The sequence below is a fragment of the Cervus canadensis genome, chromosome 14, assembly GCF_019320065.1.
Source record: "Cervus canadensis isolate Bull #8, Minnesota chromosome 14, ASM1932006v1, whole genome shotgun sequence".
In the NCBI taxonomy this organism is placed as follows: domain Eukaryota; kingdom Metazoa; phylum Chordata; class Mammalia; order Artiodactyla; family Cervidae; genus Cervus; species Cervus canadensis.
In genome coordinates, this window is record NC_057399.1 from 32,273,914 (window position 1) to 32,298,744 (window position 24,831).

The window sequence follows — 24,831 nt, forward strand, 5'->3', positions numbered from 1 at the left end:
TTTTTCATTCTCATTCTCTTATGACTATATAACAGAGTTCTCCAAAAGCTATATGATATGTCATGAAGACACCACTCTGATGGCTAATGGAATGTGTGCTTGTATATTCTTGTGTTTTATAAATTCCTCAGGTTTAATGTCTAATGCTAATTGTTGATAGATATCATTCACATACAGAAAAGCTCAGTGTGGCTCTCAATAATAATTAGCACAAAAGGGTCCTGAAATCTAAATGTCTGAGATCCCCTGCCTTAACTTCACATTTTCAGAGAGAACTGGCTCTCCTCCTTGCTGACATGAAATCTTGTAAAGGAAGTGTTGCCTCTCCTGGTCTCCATCAATTCCCTGCTGCATCCTAGCCTGAGAAATGGCGAGTCTTATTTGTTAGCTATCTGTGGTGCCTTTTCAAGGAGATCCCACCAAGACAAGATGTTCCCTGCTTTTCCAACAGCCACAACCTGAGCACACTCAGTGGTGACACTCCTCGGGGCAGTCTCCCCAGTTCCTCCTAGGGAAACTCTGAAACAGACGGCATCTCTGCTGAAGACTCTGCTCGTGGGAACCCCCTCCCTGGAAACTCCCAGTGACAGGGCACCTGAGAATTAGGCCCTGAGTTTCCAGACAAACGTGTGATTCCTCAGAATGAAAGAAGACTTAGAGGTAGGATGCAATCGTTCCCATGGGGAAACTACACAGGACTAACAAGAAAATCAAGTACCTCTTCTCACTGGAAATGGAAAGTTTGAAAAGTTAGGTTTTCTTCTAGACTTCTGGGAATGATGCTCTGAATTGTTCTCACCAAAGGGCTTTGCACTGTCCACCTAAAAGGAAAGGAATGAGACTTGAACCCACTGTAGCTTGTATTACCCTCTCTTCATTCCCTGTAATACCTTTCTCCCCCTTCAATCACAGTCATGCAGGTGAGAAAAGAGAAGGTTGGGAACAAATTAAAGCACAGCCTCCGGGTATATAAAATGTTATAACCAACAGGGAAAGCTGTTTGTCCCTACTTTCACTGAGGTTAGAACACAAAGATATGGGCTAATATGACACAGATCATATTCTAACCACTGGTAAGGCAAGTAAAGAGCAAGTGGAGTTTGTTTCACATTCTTTTAAAATAGGATAGCTTCATGTTCCTAAACACTCTGAGCAGTACTGGCCTAGGCGGGGTCCTCCCTGAAGACAGGGATTTTCATAAGGTGATCTTTCAGCCTTCCACATCCCCTTTCAGTCTGAGTGTCTATATCCTTGAAAAAAAGAACAGTGGTGACTATATTATTTTAGTTAAGGTGACCAAATTTTCCTATATTCAACAACATGATTTGCCAACAGGTAAAAATATTTGAAATAGAGACTCTTCCAGAATGTCTATGACATACAGTTCCTTAATTTTCTTTGTAACCTTGTTTTTTATTTTTTAACATCAAGAAGTCATGTTATACTATTATTCTTCATTCTACTTCAAGAAATAACTTGATTAGAATTTATAATCTTGACATCAGGTTCTCTACATTTTAATTTTTCTACTTAAACATCAGATATCATCAGGAAATCTGGCTAAATAAAAGAGTTAATATCTGTAAGCCCTTAGGAAAGGGCTTGGCACATAGTAAAGACTGTATATGAATTTGTTAAATAAAAGTATCACGTAAATTTTAAATCCCTAAGAAAACTTCCAACATGTTAAGGTTATATAGTTCATAATGGCATACAGTAAAGTTGTGTATTTTATTAAAATATATATCAAATGGAATAAATCAGACCCAATATACTCAATTTAACAATATTTGTATGAAACTATGTTTAGAGTGCTAGATTTTGCCAGGCATTTTTACAAGTTACCTGAAGAAAACAGCTATCCTGTATTTTCTAGCCAAACAACATCTCTGTTCTACCTGCAAACCAATGCTATAACCAGTCATCTGAAAAGCACCTTGACTTTGGGATTTACCATGTTTCATTTCTTGTGTCTAATATACAAACATCACACAGGTAATTCTGAGTCAAATTATCAACTTGACAATAATATCAATCATTAACATTCTGGAGAATAAATCATGAACTACAATGTGGAACAGAGTTCATGAAAAATAGAAATTATGTTCATTGAAAAGCTGCAGGATATAAAATTAAAACACAGAAATCCCTCGCATTCCTATACACTAACAATGAAAGAACATAAAAGAGAAATTAAGGAAATAATTCCATTCACTACTGCAACAAAAAGAATAAAATACTTAGGAATAAATATACCTAAGGAAACAAAAGACCTATATATAGAAAACTATAAAACACTGATGAAAGAAATCAAAGAGGACACAAGTAGATGGAGAAATATACCATGTTCATGGATCAGAAGAATCAATACAGTGAAAATGAGTATACTACCCAAAGCAACCTATAGATTCAATGCAATCCCCATCAAGCTACCAACGGTATTTTTCCAAGAACTAGAATAAATAATTTCACAATTTGTATGGAAATACAAAAAACCTCATATAACCAAAGCAATCTTGAGAAAGAAGAACAGAACTGGAGGAATCAACCTGCCTGACTTCAGACTATACTACAAAGCTACAGTCATCAAGACAGTATGGTACTGGCACAAAGACAGAAAAATAGATCAATGGAACAAAACAGAAAGCTCAGAGATAAATCCATGCACCTGTGGATACCTTATCTTTGACAAAGGAGGCAAGAATATACAATAGAGAAAAGACAATCTCTTTAACAAGTGGTGCTGGGAAAACTGGTCAACCACCTGTAAAAGAACAAAACTAGAACACTTTCTGACACCATACACAAAAATAAACTCAAAATGGATTAAAGATCTAAATGTAAGACCAGAAACTATAAAACTCCTAGAGGAGAACATAGGCAAAACACTCTCTGATAAATCACAGCAGGATCCTCTATGACCCACCTCCCAGAGTAATGGAAATAAAAGCAAAAATAAACAAATGGGACCTAATGAAACTTAAAAGCTTTTTCACAATGAAGGAATAAGCAAGGTGAAAAGACAGCCTTCAGAATGGGAGAAAATAATAGCAAACAAAGCAACTGACAAAGAATTAATCTCAAAAATATACAAGCAGCTCCCGCAGTTCAATTCCAGAAACATAAACAACCCAATCAAGAAATGGGCCAAAGAACTAAACAGACATTTCTCCAAAGAAGACATAGAGATGGTCAACAAACACATGAAAAGATGCTCAACATCCCTCATTATCAGAGAAATGCAAATCAAAACTACAATGAGGTACCATCTTTTGCAGGTCAGAATGGCTGCTATCAAAAAGTCTACAAACAATAAATGCTGGAGAGAGTGCGGAACAAAGAAAACCCTCTTACACTGTTGGTGGGAATGCAAACTAGTACAGCCACTATGGAGAACAGCGTGGAGATTCCTTAAAAAACCAGAAATAGAACTGCCATATGACCCAGGAATCCCACTGCTGGGCATATACACCGAGGAAACCAGAATTGAAAGAGACATGTGTATCCCAATGTTCATCAAAGCACTGTTTACAATAGCCAGGACATGTAAGCAACCTAGATGTACACTGGCAGACAAATGGATAAGAAAGCTGTGGTACATAGATACAATGGAATATTACTCAGCCATTAAAAAGAATGCATTTGAATCAGTTCTAATGAGATGGATGAAACTGGAGCCTATTATACAGAGTGAAGTAAGTCAGAAAGAAAAACACCAATACAGTATATTAACACATATGTATGGAATTTAGAAAGATGGTAACGATGACCCTATATGCAAGACAGCTAAAGAGACACAGATGTAAAGAACAGACTTTTGGACTCTGTGGGAGAAGGCAAGGGTGGGATGATTTGAGAGAACAGCACTGAAACATGTATATTATCATATGTGAAATAGATCACCAATCCAGGTTCGATGCATGAGACAGGGTGCTCAGGGCTGGTGCACTGGGATTACCCTGAGGGATGGGATGGGGAGGGAGGTGGGAGCGGGGTTCAGGATGGGGAACACATGTACACCTATGGCTGATTCATGTCAATGTACGGCAAAAACCACTACAATATTGTAAAGTAATTAGCCTCCAATTAAATAAATTAAAAAAAAAAAAAGAAAAACAAGAACTAATACTAGAAGTGTTTTTAACATAACAAAAATGTATTTAACTAAAGAAATGAATCTGCATATACAGTATAATTACAACTTTGTGGGAAAAAAATAAGGCCTTATGAATATCACAAAAAGTCAAAAGAAAATGTATAAAATTAAACAATGGCTTTATTATTCTAGTGAACTTATGGGTAATTTTTTTTCTTGAACCTTTCTGTATTTTCCTTTACTTTTATAGTAGTCAAAAAAAAATTAAGACTATGAAAACAAGTGTGATTAAATTTGTGCACTACTTCCTGATGGCTAAATCTAATATAACTTAAATTAAGGACCTTGACTATGGCATATCATTGCTTCTTCCGCAGCCACATGTTTCCTACTCTTAAAGTGTGGCCAGGTGAACTCCCTGATGGTCCAGTGGTAAAGAATCCATCTTGCAGTGCAGGGGACATGGGTTTGATCCCTAGTCAGGGAACTAAGATCCCACATGCCATGGAGTGACTAAGCCCAAGCACTGCAGCTAGAGAGTCCGTGCACCACAATGAAAAGATTCCTCATGACTCAACAAAGAGCTTGCATGCCACAACCAAGACTGGAGGCAGCCAAATAAATAAATATATATTTTTAAAAGTTGGCCACTGAACAATGATCTTATTATGAAAACTCAAGCAGTTTTCTTAAAACTGATGAGGCTTTAGTTTCAGATTTGTACAGAGTATGTGCCACCCTTTGATATGAATCTTCTACTATTGTCAGTTCATTGATTTTCCTGGATAGTGGCAGGTTGTCATATGCAGATAACACTATTAATAATTAAATTTCTTTTTAATTCTAAAATTAAAAATAGGGATAGCAGACATTTACTCAGCAAGTCCTCTGTACAAGACATCTTTATAGGAGTTTCCTGACAATAACTCTAGGAAATGAACATAATTTAATCATAATTATTATTAAATTTGGATTTTCTCTATTTATTTACTTACACATCTGTTATCATGATCCAACCTTCCTTTATTCCACCCTCATTCACACCCTCACCATTCCAAAGGACTCTGAAAAATAATTTTAGGCTCACGTGTCTTACTACAAACGGAGGTTTGCTTTCTCCAGGTATTTTGAAAGTATATCCAAGGTTCAGCTGAGCTGGCTGGTCCTGGAAGAAACGCCTGGTGCAATATGGAGAGAATGGCCGAGACCGCATGCCTGGGGCCACCGTGTCGAGATTACTCTCCCTTGGCTTCATCTTTACACAACTCAACGGGAATTTTGGTCCTTTTGGTGTAGATAAAGGCCTTCGTGACTTACATCTTTCTTCCTGAAACCCAAAGAAGAGACAATAGTTTTAAAGAAGAAAGCTCAATCAGAATATAACTGTATTTAACTGAACTAAGGTAGAAGATTTAACATCTCAGGTTTATAAAACGTGAACTCTGGGAAGGGCATTTTAAAATTTTTCTTCAGATCAGCTTAGTATCACTAGTAGATTTAAACTATTAACAGTGAGATTTGTGACTTCCCTGGTGGTCCAATGGTTGAGAATCCAGCCGCCAATGCAGGGGACATGGGTTTGATCCCTGGTCCAGGAAGATCCCACATGCTACAGGACAACTAAGCCCATGCACAACTACTGAGCCCAAATGCCCCAGAGCCCATGCCCTGCAGCAAGAGAAGCCACCACAGTGAGAATCCCACACGTACCAACCAAGACTCAGTGCAGCCAAAATGTAATAAAATTTTTTTAAAAATTTAATGAAATTTAAACAGTGAGATTTATCTGTATTATGAGAAAGCTGGAAAGTCTCAGACACCTCCATGCCCCATCAGATGATTGACAGATACACAAATACAGCAAGAGAGGGGAGACAGAGAGAGAATTTGGCATATACTTGGGTTCAGCAATTTCACCTCAAGCAATTTATTTTAAGGAAAAAGTATGGCTGTATGTATAGCTGTGGAAATTTTTAGAACAATTCCAAAATTAGAAGCCAACTATACTGGAGCCAAACCCACCTTTCTATACTCAATTTTATGATACTGAACCTGGCACTCTGCAAATCCCCTTCTGCTTTCCTAGCTGTTCTGTTAGGCTCCACCACTAGACGACGCTAGAGGAAGACTGCAAGACTAGAGGAGGAGGAAGGGATGGGGAAGTTCATACAGGAAAATCTCTACATTACAAGATTAAAACAAGATTAACAAAATGCAATAGAAGAAAAAGAGCAATAAACTGAAAAGTCACTGTGCACATTTAAACAGACTGGAGAAAACAGTGAGTAAATAAGGAGAGACTAAAAACCTGCAATTGCCTTCCTGAAAATTAATCACTGGTTTTTCCATTGATGAGTTACAGTGCTCAGGGGATTGATGGATTGACACAGATTAGTGACCCTGCTTCTTCAGTACCCCTAAATCCAAAGCCCACATTTTTTTTTCAAGGTTTATTCTAGGACCCCATGTGAGGTCTATAAACTATATTCATTAATTCTCTGTATCATTTTAGAGAGGATTTTGCCTGGTTGCAAAATTATGGGCAATGGGGTAAAATAAAAACAGAAAGAAATGAATGTGAAGGGGAAATCAGGGCTGAACAAGCAAAATGAAGGTAGTGTTCAAGAATGCCCCAAGACCCTCACTGTTACCAAAAAAAAAAAAAGAACCCTCACTGTTACCAAAGGGGTGGCCCCAATACAACTCTGAGCTTTGGCCTCAGCACAATAAAGAAGGAAACACTACTGTTGATAAAATCAAGAGTAAATGTCATGAAACAACAACAAAAAATAACTAGACTACACATCAAGCTTGTGATTGTAGCTTCTGGATCATGCTTTTCCACCAACTATGCCATGATGAATACACGCCAAACATCATCACTCTAGTGTGACAGGCTGAAGGAGAAGTTTGACTATGTAAATTCAAACCTAGCAATAAGTCTCCAGGTTTCTGTCTGTCCAGTTGCATCTAAACTTGGTAAACCAAGCTGAGGTTGAAATTCTTTAAATTTGTAGAGAAAATTCCTGATATTTCTATCTCTGGATTCTTTATTATACTTACAAAAAATCTGTTTCTATGCAGAAACACACGTTCTCTGATGGCTGTCCTTGTAGAAAACTCTATTTTAGGAGCAATCCCCTGAAAATAGAAGAAACAAATAAAATTATTGGAAAGCAGGTCTTTACTCATCCTATCCTAACATGAAGTTATCCAAGAACCTAAATGCTCTTTTGAGTAACTGGCATAATCTACACACATTGTCTAAAATATACATAACAATATATATATATATATATATATATATAATGGAATATTATTCAGCCTTTAAAGAGAAGGAAATCCTGCCACTAGTGACAACACAGAAGAAACTAGAGGACACTATACTAAATGAAATAAGCCAGACATAGAAAGATAAACATTGCATATTTTACCTATATGCGGAATCTGAAATAGTCAAACTCAAAGAAACAGCTAATAGAATGCTGGTTGCCAAGAGCTGGAGCATGAGGGAAAAGGGGAAAAGTTAAGTCAAAGGATATAAAATTTCAGTTAGGCAAAATGAATATGTTCTAGAAATGGAATGTACAACAATGCAACATAGTTAACAATACCATTTTTAAAACACTTGTATTGGGGTATAGTTGCTTTGGGCTTCCCTGGTTGCTCAGTGGTGAAGAATCCATCTGCAATGCCAAAGACGCAGGAGACCAGGTTCAATCTCTGGGTGCCCTATAGAAGGAATTTGCAACCCACTCCAGTATTCTTGCCTGGAGAATCCTATGGACAGAGGAGCCTAGAGGGCTACAGTCCATGGGGTTGCAAAGTCGGACACCAGTGAGTGACTAATACACACACATACATATATTACCTCATTCAACCCTCAAAATAACCCTTTAAGGGAAGAACTATTATCAGTCCCATTTTACAGAGGAGGAAACTAAGGTACACGGAGATTAAGTAATTTACCCAAAATCACATAGCCATTGAGTGACAAAACTGGGCTTGAACCCAGATAACCTGAGCCTATACTTAACCACTCTACATGAAGCTCCACTTAGCCCAGAGAGGAGGAGGAGGGCCCCCAGGAGGAGGGCCCCCTACCAGGAAGGAATCCACAGTCTGTAATTAAATTTTGTTCACCTATTTAAGTTCAACTCCTGGCGGTGACTTACAGACAATAAGGAGGAATATATTTTCTTTTTCATAGAAGTACTCATTTTAGCATAACGGTTTAGAGCTGAAATTTACAGGCTGTATCCTGTGCAATCCCCTTAGCAATGGGATGGTGGTAATGATGGTTAGGTCAATAATTGGGTTTAACAGTAGGATTTTTTAAGAATCACTAAGGAAAAATTTATAAAGGGTACTCAGAGTACCTAAACACTAAGGAAAAATTAAAATTAGTAACTAAAAATTAATAATTAAAAATAATATTCTTTCTGCCTAAGTTACAAATTCAGTCTTTACCTAATAACAACAACCAAAAAACAAAGATTATAATCTCCCCTCAATATTCTTGACCTCAGCAGGAAAAGGAGGAAAAAAAGGCTGTCAGGGTAACAAGTGAAATGAAAAAAAATATTAAAGTACAAAGAAAAAGTCACATTGTACTGGAGAAAATAAATCTAATTCTTAATGAACTAATAACAGAAAATATATGAAGTGAATAATTTGTCTGACTTTCGCATGTCATTTATTCTCATGTCCTATAACATTAAGGAAAAGAAATTGGACCCTGGGCTGAAATAAACATGAGAGAATGAGCATAATGCACAGGTTGAGTGCAAACTTCAAAGCACAACAGACCAGTGTGAGAATCCTAGTTCCATTGCTCACCAGTTCTGTGACTCTGAGTACCCTTTATAAATTCTCCATACCAGCTTCCCCATGCCTAAAATGAGGAAACTAATAGTAGCCACCTTGAGGGGTTAAAAAGGATTGAATAAGACAATACATGTAAGGAACTCAACACAGGGCCTGGCATCTAGTGAGAATGCAATGAATATCAGCCATTAGTAAAACTTCAGCAATTTATTTTTCCTTATAGAACATCTGAGAGAAATTGAGCTTTCTATCTCTTCACAAATTGTTTAAAATATACTTTGATTAACTTCATTGAAAGAACTGATATTTTACCTCTAATGCATGAAGATCTTCCTTTATGGTGTTAAAGCTCTCTCTTATGATTACCTGCATTTATGAATAACTACAAATAAAACTTCCTACAGGTTATTCTTCCTAATTATGCCTATAAAGTTAAAGAGAGATAACATCTGGGAAAATACGAGAAAGTGTCTTTCTTCTTGTCTTGATACTTAGCCGGATACCAGCCCAATGTTTGCAAATGGAATTTATTTAAGAGAAAACTTGGGCAAATCAAAGTTAATGTAAAGAGTGGCTGCTGCTGCTGCTGCTAAGTTGCTTCAGTCGTGTCCAACTCTGTGCGACCCCATAGATGGCAGCCCACTAGGTTCCACTGTCCCTGGGATTCTCCAGGCAAGAATACTGGAGTGGGTTGCCATTTCCTTCTCCAATGCATGAAAGTGAAAAGTGAAAGTGAAGTCGCTCAGTCGTGCCTGACTCTTAGCGATCCCATTGACTGTAGCCTACCAGGCTCCTCTGTCCATAGGATTTTCCAGGCAAGAGTACTGGAGTGGGGTGCCATTGCCTTCTCCGAATGTAAAGAGTATCTCCCACCTAATTCTCACCAGTTTTTAATCCCCTTTCTGCTTCTGAAGAGCAAAATCTCAATAATTCAAAATAATAAAGGCAAGCATTGCACAAGTACCATGGATATAAGTGATACACAAAGAACATCTCTGAGGAAAAAAAAATGATGTCAGTGATATTCACCAGATCTTCAAAGATTATGGAGGGCTTAAAGTTATGGCCATCAGGAATTCTGATTAGAACTTTTTTTTTTGACTATGTGGCACAGCTTGCAGGATGTTAGTTCCCAGGGAGAACTTTTGGTGAATGCTTGGTGTTTGAAGTATCAGAACTAGAAGTCCTGTCGTCATAAACATCATAGAAACAGGGGTTCTGCATGCCATCTATTCTGCACAGAACTCTTAAATGGAGACAATAACACCTCACTAAATTAAATAATAGCCACTCATGGAGTAGGAACAGAACAGGTGAATATTAAATATGCTTTTTATAATTTACAAAGATGTAGCCCTTAAAACAGAGGTTATTCAAGTGACATAAAAGTAGAGAAAACTTTCAGAGTTTCTGCAATGTTAAAAATCATCCCAGATAATAACAAAATTAATATTTTGAACTTGGGTTCAGATAATGCCCCCAAAACAGTAACTGTTGTACTAGTTGCTGCCATATCTTCTAAGATCCCTCAATAATATCAGTCTGTAACATGTACCCCAATGTTCATTGCAGCATTGTTTACAATAGCCAGGGCATGGAAGCAACCTAGATGTCCATCAACAGATAAACGGATAAAGTAGCTGTGGTACATTTATACAATGGAATGTTACTCGGCCATAGAAAGAAACAAATTTGAGTTAGCTCTTGAGGTGGATGAACCTAGAGCCTGTTATATAGAATGAAGTAAATCAGAAAGAGAAAAACAAATATCCTATATATCAATGAATATATACAGAATCTAGAAAAATGGTACTGATGAACCTATTTGCAGGGCAGAAATAGAGAGACATAGAGAAGAGATTTGTGGACACAGCAGGGGAAAGAAAGGGTGGGACGAACTGAGAGAGTAGCACTGAAACATATACTTTACCATATATAAAACAGATAGCCAGTGGGAATTTGCTGTATGACATAGGAGCTCAACCGAGTGTTCCGTGACAGTCTAGAAGGGCAGAATGGAGTGGGAGGTGGGACAGAGGTTCAAGAGGGAGGGGACAAATGTATACCTATAGCTAATTCATGTTCATGTATGGCAGAAACCAACACAACACTGTAAAGCAATTATCCTTCAATTAAAAATAAACAAATTTTAAAAATATCAGCCTGTGAACTTCTTGTCAGTTTCCCCTCCATTAAGTGGAGACCATAATATCTGCCTTGGCTGACTTAAGAACTGTTATGAAGAAAATAAGGTATCACATGAAAAAAAACAAAGCAAATCCACCTGCCAAAGCAGATGTGGGTTTGATCCCTGAGTTGAGAAGATCCCCCAGAGAAGGAAATGGCAACTCACTCTAGTATTACTGCCTGAATAATCTCATGGACAGAGGAGCCCTACAGACCACAGCATCACAGAGAGTTGGACACAACTGAGCAAATGAGCACACACACAGGCAGCAGTACTCTATTTTACTGTTATAGTTACAAAAACAATAGCTGTGATTAAATAAACTGATGCTATATCTTTCAGTTAGTCTGCATTAAGAGGAGATGATAAAACAGATATATAGTTACCAAACTTATGGTTACCATAGGGAAAGAGAGGTGAAGGGGTGGATAAATTAAGAGTTTGGATTAGCACATACAAACTACCATATATAAAATAAACAACAAGGTCCTAATATAGCACAGGGAACTATATTCAAAATTCTGTAATAAACCATAATGGAAAAGAATGTGAAAAAGAATATATAATAGTGTATATTATTACATATAATACATATGACTGAATAACAATATATATCATATATATATATATGATATATATACAATTGAATCACTTTGCTGTACACCAAAAACACATTATAAAGCAACTATACTTTAAAAATGTTTAAATTAAAAAAAAAGAGGCGGTGAAAGAAGTAAGCCTTTTATAACTATGTGATAATGTGAATATGGCAGTGACTTAGCCTGGTTAGACAGGACTCCCAAGTCTCAGATCAATAGTGGGAATCAGCATCATTTAGTACTTGGAGTGGGCATCTCATCAGGGCTGCTAAAGAGAATAAAGGGGCACTAACCAAGATGAAGTGATCTGCCCACAAACAGGCCCTATTAGCAATAAAACATTCAGGTTCCAAGAATCCCTTTCACAACAGAAGCCCAGCTAGGCACCGGTCACTTACTGGAAAGCCTTCAACTGTCTTCATGAGCACCTCCCTACACATCCCAGGGTGCGAAGGTGTCAGCCGTGGCTCAGGGAAGAGAAAGTCCCGTGTGTTTTCTTCATAGTAGGCCAACTCTTGCCACACTGCAAATAAAGGAGAAAATGCACGAGTAGATATATATTCTGGAAATGATGTATCTACATCATTTAAGCTAAATAAAAGCTTGGACCGTTGATGGCAGAGACAATACTCAGATAAAAACAGATATTTTGATCACAGCACCTGGTATTCAAGAGGCAATGTCTTCTACTACTTTTTATCTCATGCGTGATTTTCAAAAGCCTTCCCAAGCATTGATCTAAAGGGTTACTCTCCAAAATAAAATAAAAAAGAACATCTCTTTCCATCCATCCATCCATCCATCCATCCATCCATTCTTCACTTTGACAAATGTTTTCTAAGGACATACCATGGGCCAGGTCCTAGGGATAGAACAGGAACAAGGTAGACAATGCTCTGTTCACTCAAAGGTTACAGTGTAGACTAGGGTTCAGTAGATTTTGTGGTGCAGGAATGTCAGTGTCCCAGTGGCCTAGAGAAGAGCCACAGCTGTGGCTCTCAGCAGTACCGATACCAACCCCAGGAACATTTTGTAAATCTGTGGGGAAATTTCAAGGGCAGGAACCAGAGGTCAGGGTGTCTTGCAATGCCCAAGACACTCCTGCATTACTTTCTAACATCCTACAGACATTCTTTTAGGCAAGAAACCTTTTTACAATTATCTGAGCCTGGAACCTAACTGTTACATATAAACATAAAGCTTTTTTTTTTTTTTTGCACAATTTAAAAATACACTGAATTTTCAGGAATGCAGGTACCATGAAAACTAAGGAACAACTGTGTTTTGCTTTGTCTAGATCTTTACCAAGATCCTTTTGGCACTTGTGAATACTACAAATACTACAAATTTGAATACTACAAATACTATATACCAAATACTATAGCTTGCTCAACATTTACATGTTAGTATACATCTCATTTCATTTTAAATCACTTTCCTTTGTGCTTCTCCTTTATATTATGGCTGAATATTACACAAATTGTTTGCAGTGAGCTATATAAAGTTGGTTATATTATCTGTGGGGCTTCCCAGGTGGTGAAGAACCTGCCTGCCAATGCAGGAGACATAAGAGATGCAGATTTGATCCCTCGGTGGGGAAGATCCCCTGGAGGAAGCAATATACTCCAGTATTCTTGCCTAGAAAATCCCAAGGACAGAGGAGCCTGTTGGGCTACAGTCTATGGGACTGCAGTCAGGCACAACTGAAGAGACTCAGCATAGCACATATTACCTATGAATATTATTTCAATATGGTCAAAAGGATAATACAAAATACTCATCACCAAAAGATCATTTCAGGTGCAATATGATTAAGAATCACTGAGCTGAAGGACAGAAAAGTTACCATCTTAGACCCCCTGGCCTACAAAGAAGGTGCTACACAGTGGTTTGGACCAAGAGCACCATCAAAAAAGTAATTGTAGTCTGTGAGGAAACTTTACTGTTTGGTGACTCTTAACTTTATTTGTGAGATGAACTCTAATGAGGGTACATTTTGTTGTCTCAAATGTACAAAATAATCAACCTTACATCAAATAATCTGATGTCTTAATGCCTTCCTACTTATTCCATTTAATATGAACGTTAGATTCTAACAAGGATCAAAGCGCAAAAAGAATGTATTCTACATTTTTCATCATATTTTTCTACTCCTCCCTTCAAAAACATGCTCCAGCCACAATGAACTGATATGTCTTTCCCTCCTCTGCTATGTACTTCCTCAGCTTATGCTATTTCTTATAAAACATTCTTTCTTCCTTCCCATCCTTTTTATCTTTCAAGTTAGTGTCTTACAGTATCTCTAACATACTACAGACTATATAGCCCACCAGCCTTCTTTGTCCATGGGATTCTCCAGGGAAGAATACTGGAGTGGGTTGCCATTGTCTCTTCCAGGGGATATTCCTGATTCGGGGATCGAACTTGCATTTCTTATGTCTTCTGCATTGGCAGGTTCTTTACCACTAGTGCCACCCTGGGAAGCTCATCTCCAACAAAACAGGTCCAAAAGAGAACTTGATTTTTTCCACAAATAAGCTCTCCCCTACCTTCCTATTAGAGGAACCAGGGCTAGTTAATCAAGCCAATACTCCAGGCTCTATTCTTTGTTCCACTCTTTCACTCCTTATAGTCATCCATTAACAAGTCCTGTTGACTACATCTTCAAAATTAATCTAAATTCTATTCCCTTCTATTGTTACAGCTACCACCATGGTCTAAACCCCCACCTCCTCTCTCCTGGACTACCACCATGACCTCCTAGCTAGTCTTCCTGCTTTCATTCTTCCCGTACTCAAATCTATTCTCCACATACCATGACATTGTTTCAGATTTTGACTCTGACCTACTTAAAATCTTCCAATAGGCTTGCTATCATATTAAAATAAAATACAAGTATCTCATCCTAGCCTTTAAGACTCTGTATAATAAGACTCTAATAACCTCTCCTACTTCATTTATTACCACTCTCTTTAATGATTCCATAGCATCCCTTCAGCCCTTCTTGCTGTCCCTCAAACACACCAATGTCCCTCAAACACATACATCTACCTTCGATGTTTGTCCTGTTGCTTTCCCTAGATGCATGGCCTGCTCCCTCCTAACGAAAGACAATTGTTGTTGTTCAGTCACCCAGCCGGATCCAACTCTTTGCAACCCCAAGGACTGCAGCACGCCAGGCCTCCCTGTCCCTCACCATCTCCCAAAGTTTGCCCAAGTTCATGCTCATTGCATCAGTGATGGCATCCAGCCATCTCATCCTCTGATGCCCTCTTCTCTTTCTACTCTCAATCTTTCCCAGCATCAGGGACTTTTCCAATGAGGCAGCTGTTTGCATTAGTTAGTTCAGTCGCTCAGTCATGTCTGACTCTGTGACCCCATGGACTGCAGCACGCCAGGCCTCCCTGTCCATCACCAATTCCCGGAGCTTACTCAAACTCATATCCACTGAGTCGGTGATGCCATCCAACCATCTCATCCTCTGCTGTCCCATTCTTCTCCCGCCTTCAATCTTTCCCAGCATCAGGGTCTTTTCCAATGAGTTGGTTCTTCAAATCAGGTGGCCAAAGTATTGGAATTTCAGCTTCAACATCATTCCTACCAATGAATATTCAGGGCTGATTTCCTTCAGGATGGACTGGGTGGATTTCCTTGCAGTCCAACGGACTCTCAAGAGTCCACTCCAACACCACAGTTCAAAAGCATCAGTTCTTTAGTGCTCAGCTTTCTTTATAGTCCGACTCTCACACCCATACAGGACTACTGAAAAAACCGTACCTTTGACTATATGGACCTTTGTTGGCAAAGTAATGTCTTGCTTTTTAATATGCTGTCTAGGTTGGTCATAACTTTTCTTACAAGGAGCAAGCCTCTTTTAATTTCATGGCTGCAGGCACCATTTGCAGTGATTATGGAGCACCCCCAAAATAAAGTCTGCCACTGTTTCCACTGTTTCCCCATCTATTTGGCATCAAGTGATGGGACAAGACGCTATGATCTCAGTTTTCTGAAAGCTGAGCTTTAAGCCAACTTTTTCACTCTCCTCTTTCACTTTCATCAAGAGGCTCTTTAGACAGTCATCAAGACAGTATGGTACTGGCACAAAGACAGAAATACAGATCAATGGAACAGAATAGAAAGCCCAGAGATAAATCCACGAACTTATGGACACCTTATCTTCGACAAAGGAGGCAAGGATATACAATGGAAAAAAGACAACCTCTTAACAAGTGGTGCTGGGAAAACTGGTCAACCACTTAAAAAAGAATGAAGCTAGAACACTTTCTAACACCATACACAAAAATTAACTCAAAACGGATTAAAGATCTAAATGTAATTAACTCAAAACGGATTAAAGATCTAAATGTAAGACCAGAAACTATAAAACTCCTAGGGGAGAACATAGGTAAAACACTCTCCGACATGAATCACAGCAGGATCCTCTATGACCCACCTCCCAGAATATTGGAAATAAAAGCAAAAATAAACAAATGGGACCTAATGAAACTTAAAAGCTTTTGCACTACAAAGGAAACTATAAGCAAGGTGAAAAGACAGCCCTCAGATTGGGAGAAAATAATAGCAAATGAAGCAACAGACAAAGGATTAATCTCAAAAATATACAAGCAACTCCTGCAGCTCAATTCCAGAAAAATAAATGACCCAATCAAAAATGGGCCAAAGAACTAAACAGACATTTCTCCAAAGAAGACATACAGATGGCTAACAAACACATGAAAAGATGCTCAACATCACTCATTATCAGAGAAATGCAAATCAAAACCACAATGAGGTACCATTACACGCCAGTCAGGATGGCTGCTATCCAAAAGTCTACAAGCAATAAATGCTGGAGAGGGTGTGGAGAAAAGGGAACCCTCTTACACTGTTGGTGGGAATGCAAACTAGTACAGCCGTTATGGAGAACAGTGTGGAGATTTCTTAAAAAACTGGAAATAGAACTGCCATATGACCCAGCAATACCACTTCTGGGCATACACACCGAGGAAACCAGATCTGAAAGAGACATGTGCACCCCAATGTTCATCGCAGCACTGTTTATAATAGCCAGGATATGGAAGCAACCTAGATGCCCATCAGTAGACGAATGGATAAGGAAGTTGTGGTACATATACACCATGGAATATTACTCAGCCATTAAAATAATTCATTTGAATCAGTTCTAATGAGATGGATGAAACTGGAGCACATTAAACAGAGTGAAGTAAGCCAGAAAGATAAAGACCATTACAGTATACTAATACATACATATGGAATTTAGAAAGATGGTAATGATACCCCTATATGCAAAACAGAAAAAGAGACACAGATGTACAGAACAGACTTTTGGACTCTGTGGGAGAAGGCGAGGGTAGGATGTTTCGAGAGAACAGAATCGAAACATGTATATTATCTATGGTGAAACAGATCACCAGCCCAGGTTGGGTTCATGAGACAAGTGCTCAGGGCTGGTGCACTGGGAAGACCCAGAGGGATCGGGTAGAGAGGGAGGTGGGAGGGGGGATGGGGATGGGGAACACATGTAAATCCATGGCTGATTCATGTCAATGTATGACAAAAACCACTACAGTACTGTAAAGTAATTAGCCTCCAACTAATAAAAATAACTGGAAAAAAAAAAAAGAGTTAGAAACGAAAAAGAAAAAAAAGAGGCTCTTTAGTTCTTCTTCGCTTTTTGCCATAAGGGTGGTGTCATCTGCATATCTGAGGTTATTGATATTTCTCCCAGCAATCTTTGATTCCAGCTTGTGCCTCCTCCAGCCTAGCATTTCTCAAGATGTACTCTGCATATAAGTTAAATAAGCAGGGTGACAACATACAGCCTTGATATACTCCTTTCCTGATTTCAAACCAGTCTGTTGTTCCATGTCCAGTTCTAACTGTTGCTTCCTGACCTGCATACAGATTTCTCAAGAGGCAGGTCAGGTGGTCTGGTATTTTCATCTCTTTAAGAATTTTCCACAGTTTGTGGTGATCCACACAGTCAAAGGCTTTGGCATAGTCAATAAAGCAGAAGTAGATGTTTTTTCTGGAACTCTCTTGCTTTTTCAATGATGCAACGGATGTTGGCAATTTGATCTCTAGTTCCTCTGACTTTTATAAATCCAGCATGAACATCCAGAAGTTCACAGTTCACGTACTGTTGAAGCCTGGCTTGGAGAATTTTGAGCATTACTTTGCTAGCGTGTGAGATGAGTGCAATTGTGTGGTAGTTTGAGCATTCTTTGGCATTGCCTTTCTTTCGTATTGGAGTGAAAACTGACCTTTTCCAGTCCTGTGGCCACTGCTGAGTTCTCCAAATTTGCTGGCATATTGAGTGCAGCACTTTCACAGCATCATCCTTTAGGATTTGAAATAGCTTAATTGGAATTCCATCACCTCCATTAGTTTTGTTCATAGTGATGCTACTGAAGGCCCACTTGACTTCCCACTCCAGGTTGTCTGGCTCTAGGTGAGTGATCATACCATCGTGATCATCTGAGTAGTGAAGATCTTTTTGGTATAGTTCTTCTGTGTATTCTTGCCACCTCTTCTTAATATGTTCTGCTTCTGTTAGGTCCATACCATTTCTGTCCTTTATTGAGCCCAATTTTTGTATGAAATGTTCCCAGTATCTCTAATTTTCTTGAAGAGATCTCTAGTCTTTCCCATTCTATTGTTTTCCTCTATTTTTCCTCCACCATAGTTTGTCTCAGGTCAAACAGGGAGGGAACATAGCCCTGCCTTTAAACAGAAAATTGGATTAAAGATTTACTGAGCATGGACCCACTCATCAGAACATGACCCAGTTTCCCCCTCAGTCAGTCTCTCCCATCAGGAAGCTTCCATAAGCCTCTTATCCTTCCCCATCAGAGGGCTGAAAACCACAATCACAGAAAACTAACCAATCTGATCACATGGACCACAGCCTTGTCTAACTCAATGAAACTATGAGCCATGCCGTGTAGGGCCACCCACGATGGACAGGTCATGGTGGAGACTTCTGACAACACATGCTCCACTGGAGAAGGGAATGGCAAACCACTTCAGTATTCTTGCCTTGAGAACCCCATGAACAGTATGAAAAGGCAAAAAGATAGGACAATGAAAGATGAACTCCCCTGGTCAGTAGGTGCCCCATATACTACTGGAGATCAGTTGAGAAATAACTCCAGAAAGAATGGAGAGACAGAGCCAAAGCAAAAACAACACACAGTTGTGGATGTGACTGGTGATGGAAGTAAAGCCTGATGCTGTAAAGAGCAATATTGCATAGGAAGCTGGAATGTTAGGTCCATGAACCAAGGCAAATTGGAAATGCTCAAATAGGAGATGGCAAGAGTGAACATTAACATTTTAGGAATCAGCAAACTAAAATGGACTAGAATGGGTGAATTTAACTCAGATGACCATTATATCTACTACTGTGGACAAGAATCCCTTAGAATAACTGGAGTACCCATCATAGTCAACAAAAGAGCCCGAAATGCAGTACTTGGATGCAATCTCAAAAACAACAGAATGATCTCTATTCATTTCCAAGGCAAACCAATCAATATCACAATAATCCAAGTTTATGTCCCAACCAGAAGCTGAAATTAAATGGTTCTATGAAGACCTACAAGACCTTTTAGAACTAACACCCAAAAAAGATGTCCTTTTCATTATAGGGGATGGGAATGTAAAAGTAGGAAGTCAAGAAATACCTGGAGTAACAGGCAAATTTGGCCTAGGAGTACAGAATGAAGCAGGACAAAGGCTAATAGAGTTTTGCCAAGAGAACACACTCGTCATAACAAACACCTTCTTTCAACAACACAAGAGACAACTCTACACATGGACATCACCAGATGGTCAGTACCGAAATCAGACTGATTATATTCTTTGCAGCCAAAGATGAAGAAGCTCTATACAGTCAGCAAAAACAAGACCAGAATCTGACTGTGGCTCAGATCATGAACTCCTTATTGCCAAATTCAGACTTAAATTGAGTAGGGAAAACCACTTGACCATTCAGGTATGACCTAAATCAAATCCCTTAGGATTATACAGTGGAAGTGACAAATTGATTCAAGGGATTAGATCTGATAGAGTGCCTGAAGAACTACGGGTGGAGTTTCATGACATTGTACAAGAGGCAGTGATCAAGACCATCCCCAAGGGATAGAAATGCAAAAAGGCAAAATGGTTGTCTGAGGAGACCTTACAAATAGCTATGAAAAGAAGAGAAGCTAAAGGCAAAGGAGAAAAGGAAAGATATACCCATCTGAATGCCCAAAGAATAGCAAGGAGAGATAAGATAGCCTTCCTCAGTGATCAATGCAAAAAAATAGAGGAAAACAATAGAATGGGAAAGACTAGAGATCTCTTCAAGAAAATTAGAGATACTGGGAACATTTCATGCAAGAATGGGCTCAATAAAGGACAGGGACCTAACAGAAGCAGAACATATTAAGAAGAGGTGGCAAGAATACACAGAAAAACTATACAAAAGAGATCTTCACTACTCAGATAATCACAATGATGTGATCACTCACCTAGAGCCAGACATCCTGGAGTGGGAAGTCAAGTGGGCCTTCAGTAGCATCACTATGAACAAAACTAATGGAGGTGATGGAATTCCAATTAAGCTATTTCAAATCCTAAAGGATGATGCTGTGAAAGTGCTGCACTCAATATGCCAGCAAATTTGGAGAACTCAGCAGTGGCCACAGGACTGGAAAAGGTCAGTTTTCACTCCAATACGAAAGAAAGGCAATGCCAAAGAATGCTCAAACTACCACACAATTGCACTCATCTCACACGCTAGCAAAGTAATGCTCAAAATTCTCCAAGCCAGGCTTCAACAGTACGTGAACTGTGAACTTCTGGATGTTCATGCTGGATTTATAAAAGTCAGAGGAACTAGAGATCAAATTGCCAACATCCATTGTATCACTGAAAAAACAAAAGAGTTCCAGAAAAACTTCTACTTCTGCTTTATTGACTATGCCAAAACCTTTTGACTGTGTGGATCACAAGAAACTGTTCGCATTAGATGACCAAAATACTAGAGTTTCAATGTCATCATCAGTCCTTCCAGTGAGTATTCAGGGTTGATTTCCCTTAAGATTGACTCAAGGTTGACTTAAGATTAACCTCCCTCTTGTCCAAAGGCCTCTGAGGAGTCTTTTACAGCACCACAGTTTGAAGGCATCAATTCTTCGGCACTCTGCCTTCTTTATGGTCCAGCTCTCATTTGACCACTGGGAAGACCATAGCCTTGACTATATGGACTTCTGTTGGCAGAGTAATGTCTCTACTTTTCAACACACTGTCTAGGTTTATCAATGAATGACAGATCTTGGTTTAAATGTCACCTCATTAGAAAGGGAGCAACCCAACCTACAGGAGCCTGTCACTCCCTACCATATCCCCCTATATTACTTTCAACCTAATAGTTATCACTAACTGCTATTTTTGTTCAGGTATTCATTCATTATCTGCTACCATGAATGCTCCATGAAAGCAGTAACTGTTCCATTCATCATTAAATTCCTGCCAAGATTGTCCCTAGAAAGGTGTGCGCTTAGGTCAGTTACTAGTACAGGGCTCAGCCAAGACAATCTTGCCTGAAAAGGAATCATACTGTCAGCATCTTTCATAGGTCCCTTGAGATATCATTCAAGACAGACCTATTAAAATTTAATCAAAATGTCCAGAAATGAGTGGAAACCTAGATGAGTGGGATGAGGGGTAGGGTGGGAGGGAGGTTCAAGAGGGTGGGGATATATATATACTCTTAGCTGATTCATGTTGTTGTACATCAGAAACCAATACAACACTGTAAAGCAATTATCCTCCAATTAAAAATAAAATTTACAAAAAGAAAGAAAGGAGTGGTAAAGTGCAGCAACCCTTTCCCAAACCTGTGAAACAGTGCCTGAGCATAGTGAGTACTATTTTATAACTGCTTCTTGAATGAATGAACATAATGATTAATACATTAACCACTCAGTAGGTACTAGTTACCCTCTGTAAGAATGAGTTTCCACAACTGTAAAAAAAAAAAAAAAGAGGGGGGCACAGACTAAATGTTCTCTAAAATCTTTGCCAATCTTATCATTCATTCACTTTTTTAATAATTTCTTTTCATTCATATATTCAAGAAATATGCATTGAGAACATACTATGTGCCAGGAGTTCTAGACATTAGACGGATGCTACTGAACAAGATGGATACAAGACCTATCCTCCTGACGTTTACAGTCTGTAATTATTAAACAATTATTCAAATAAGCATACAATTTAAAATGATGATAAAGGAAATTCTGTGGCAGTCCAGTGGTTAGGACTCAGCATTTCCACTGCAGGGGGGGCACGGGTTCAATCCCTGGTCAGAGAACTAAGATCCCACATTCTACATGCCATGCAACTCGGCCAAAATAAATAAAATGATGATTCAGAGAAAGATAGGGAGAGAGGCGGGAAAGTGGGTGGAATTCTAAAATCAATCTTCTACTTCATTCACTAGTTTCATCCAGGCCTTGTTTTATCAATGCTCCTTTTAAAACACTTTCTGTGATAGGTATGACCTCCTACCTTTGTTAGCCAGAAATAGACTTCCTCATATCAGGGCCCAAAAGTGCCACCTGAAAATGGGAAGTGAAATAACAATTTCTTCACCCATTATTAGCAACAAAACACAACTTTTTACTGAAGCCCAGACCACAGTGGTAAAAAACTACTCTAGGTTCATAGAAAGCTGGTTCAAACCGTTGTTTCACCAATTACCAGCTATGTGACTTTGAGCAAATCTTGTATATTTCTTAAATTCCTTTTCCTCTTCAGGGAAATGCAGAATTCATAATAGCACTTGTCCCTTAGGTCTACTGTGAGGACAAATGACAAACATGTGAAGCACAGAGCACAATGACCGGCTTTACCTCCCATGATCACAAATGCTCTGTGATACCAGCCCAGCAGTGTTCCCAGCACTACTGGCCTCCATGAACATTGTGTGTTTTCAGCCATATGTTCCTACCGAGAACATGTGGATGCATGGTATGATGCTCTATCATGGGCTTTTCCTTTTTTCTTTTGTTATGTTTTTGGCTAGTTCTTATCACTGCATCCAAAGTGAAAGCTACTGCTTATTATTCCTACATTTAGCAGGAATTAAAATAAAAATGGGAGGTCCAAGGGTTGAAAGTGAGTTCTGCTATCTTTGGAATCACAGAAATTAAAAGAAACTGAAAAAAAAAAAAAAGAAGAAGTGAGACTGAAATAGGGTTAGAGAAACAGAAGGCGGTAAAGCTTTTCAATTCTGTCTCTCTGGTTTGCTCATCTTCTAAAGATCCAAACTGCCACCCAGAGTGAAAATGTCAGAACACCAAGGGGATGTTACAGCAAGAGCCAAGGTTACAAGTAATAAATAGACATATGTACAGGCTGAGCAACTCTCATAGGCCAAGTGAAATGTCCAAAAGAGCTCAGTGTTCTTAATAATCTAATGGCACAGATAGGGAAGTCATCAATGCCATCAATGAGAAAGATTTCCCCAGAAAATGAAACAAATGAGACTTCAAGAGGAATAATGACTTTAATAACAATACTAGTTCTAGACATAGCTAACATTTATAGAGCACATCAGAATTGACAGCTTGTTTCCCAGTATGGAGTCTCATTTGATTACCTCTTTATAGGTAATTGAGGCTCTGAGAGTTGAAGACACTTGTTCTAATGCCATGTGGCAAAGTAAGAATTCACAACCAGATCACTGGACTTCCCTGGTGGCACACTGGATGAGAAGCCACCTTCCAAAACAGGAGACACAGGTTCAATCCCTGGTCCAGGAAGATTCCAAATGCTGTGGAGCAACTAAGCCTGTGCACCACAACTACTTAGCCCGCCTGTGTGCTGCAGCTACTGAAACCCACGTGCCCAGAGCCAGTGCTCTGCAGCAAGAGAAACCACCGCAACGAGAAGCCCATGCAACACAACGAAGACCAAAGAAAAATAAATATAAATAAATAAATTCTTAAAAAAACAAAACAACAGATCATCTGAGGCAGGAGTTCTTTCCTTGCTGATGCCTAGTAAACATTACTCCAAAGTATAAAATCAGGCTCTGATTCAGGGAACGGATGCCCATTAAAAGAGTATGTTAAAAACTGGACAGAATATACATGACTTATCTGAAAGTAGAAGTTTTTATTTAATAGGTCAATAAAAGAAAGCACCAAGCTCAATGTCAAACAGGATTATGCTGCCCCCCTGTGTCTATTTGCTTTTTCCCATCTTTGTAAACTGAAGACCCAGGAGTTTTTATTGCTTCTAAGCCAAATTACTAGATTTCTCCATTCTTTAGCAATACAATCCTATGCAAATCTGAGGTACTTATCTCACAAACTTAATGGTCAGAATATGTCTTAGTGCTATGAAAAAATATCAGACACAGTAATACTGACAACAAAATTAAAAGGTAACAATTCAGCCAATGAAGAATTGATCCCTGAGAACCTAAATGTGGCCCATATGACTCCACAGCACAGTCCACTTGAGACTTTAACCAAATCATTTTTACTTAATTATCTAGTATCAAGAACCAGCAGATCTAGAGGGCTCATGTCACCACTCTATGCCTGGTGCCACCAGCATAATACCAAGAAGTGGCACAGGGTAGGGCATTTTCTGAGTATACCTCCAATAAACAGATGTTGCACAAACTAATGGATCAATCTATAAATATTTGAAGCTGAACAAAATTAATTCTATTGAACGATTCAAGTTTAATCCAACTAAAATTACAATCTGAAATGGAAGGATAATAAAGAAAAAGAAGACAAGTGTAATAAAGCCTTCACTTTGTACCTTTTATATCTGATTAATTTCTAAGTTATAATCTATAACCATGCATTCAGTTTCAACACTCTCCAGTTATTACAGTTTTGAACTATTCTTGCAACATTCTCACAGATGGATTTCTAGTCAAGTGAAAAACAAATGGCAGTCAAAAATATATCTGAAGTTTCAGGAAATACATATTCAACCTATATATATATGTACATATATTAAATATTAGATATATTTAATATTTATGTACTTATATGTGAGTGTGTGTTTGTGCATATATCTATATA

The 24,831-nt window shown here is 38.6% G+C and overlaps 1 protein-coding gene across 5 annotated transcripts in view; it reads right to left on the bottom strand.

Annotated features, from left to right (window-relative positions):
* SPATA6L (spermatogenesis associated 6 like) overlaps positions 1 to 24,831 on the bottom strand; it is a 72,205-nt gene that overhangs the window by 16,246 nt on the left and 31,128 nt on the right. For all 5 annotated transcript variants that reach the window (XM_043487144.1, XM_043487145.1, XM_043487143.1 and 2 more), the window contains 4 exons: positions 12,109 to 12,233; positions 7,160 to 7,237; positions 5,184 to 5,423; positions 719 to 821 (listed from right to left, as the gene is read on the bottom strand). In XM_043487144.1, coding sequence (XP_043343079.1) covers positions 719 to 821; positions 5,184 to 5,423; positions 7,160 to 7,237; positions 12,109 to 12,233 — 546 coding nt within the window. The remainder of the gene's footprint in view (positions 1 to 718; positions 822 to 5,183; positions 5,424 to 7,159; positions 7,238 to 12,108; positions 12,234 to 24,831) is intronic.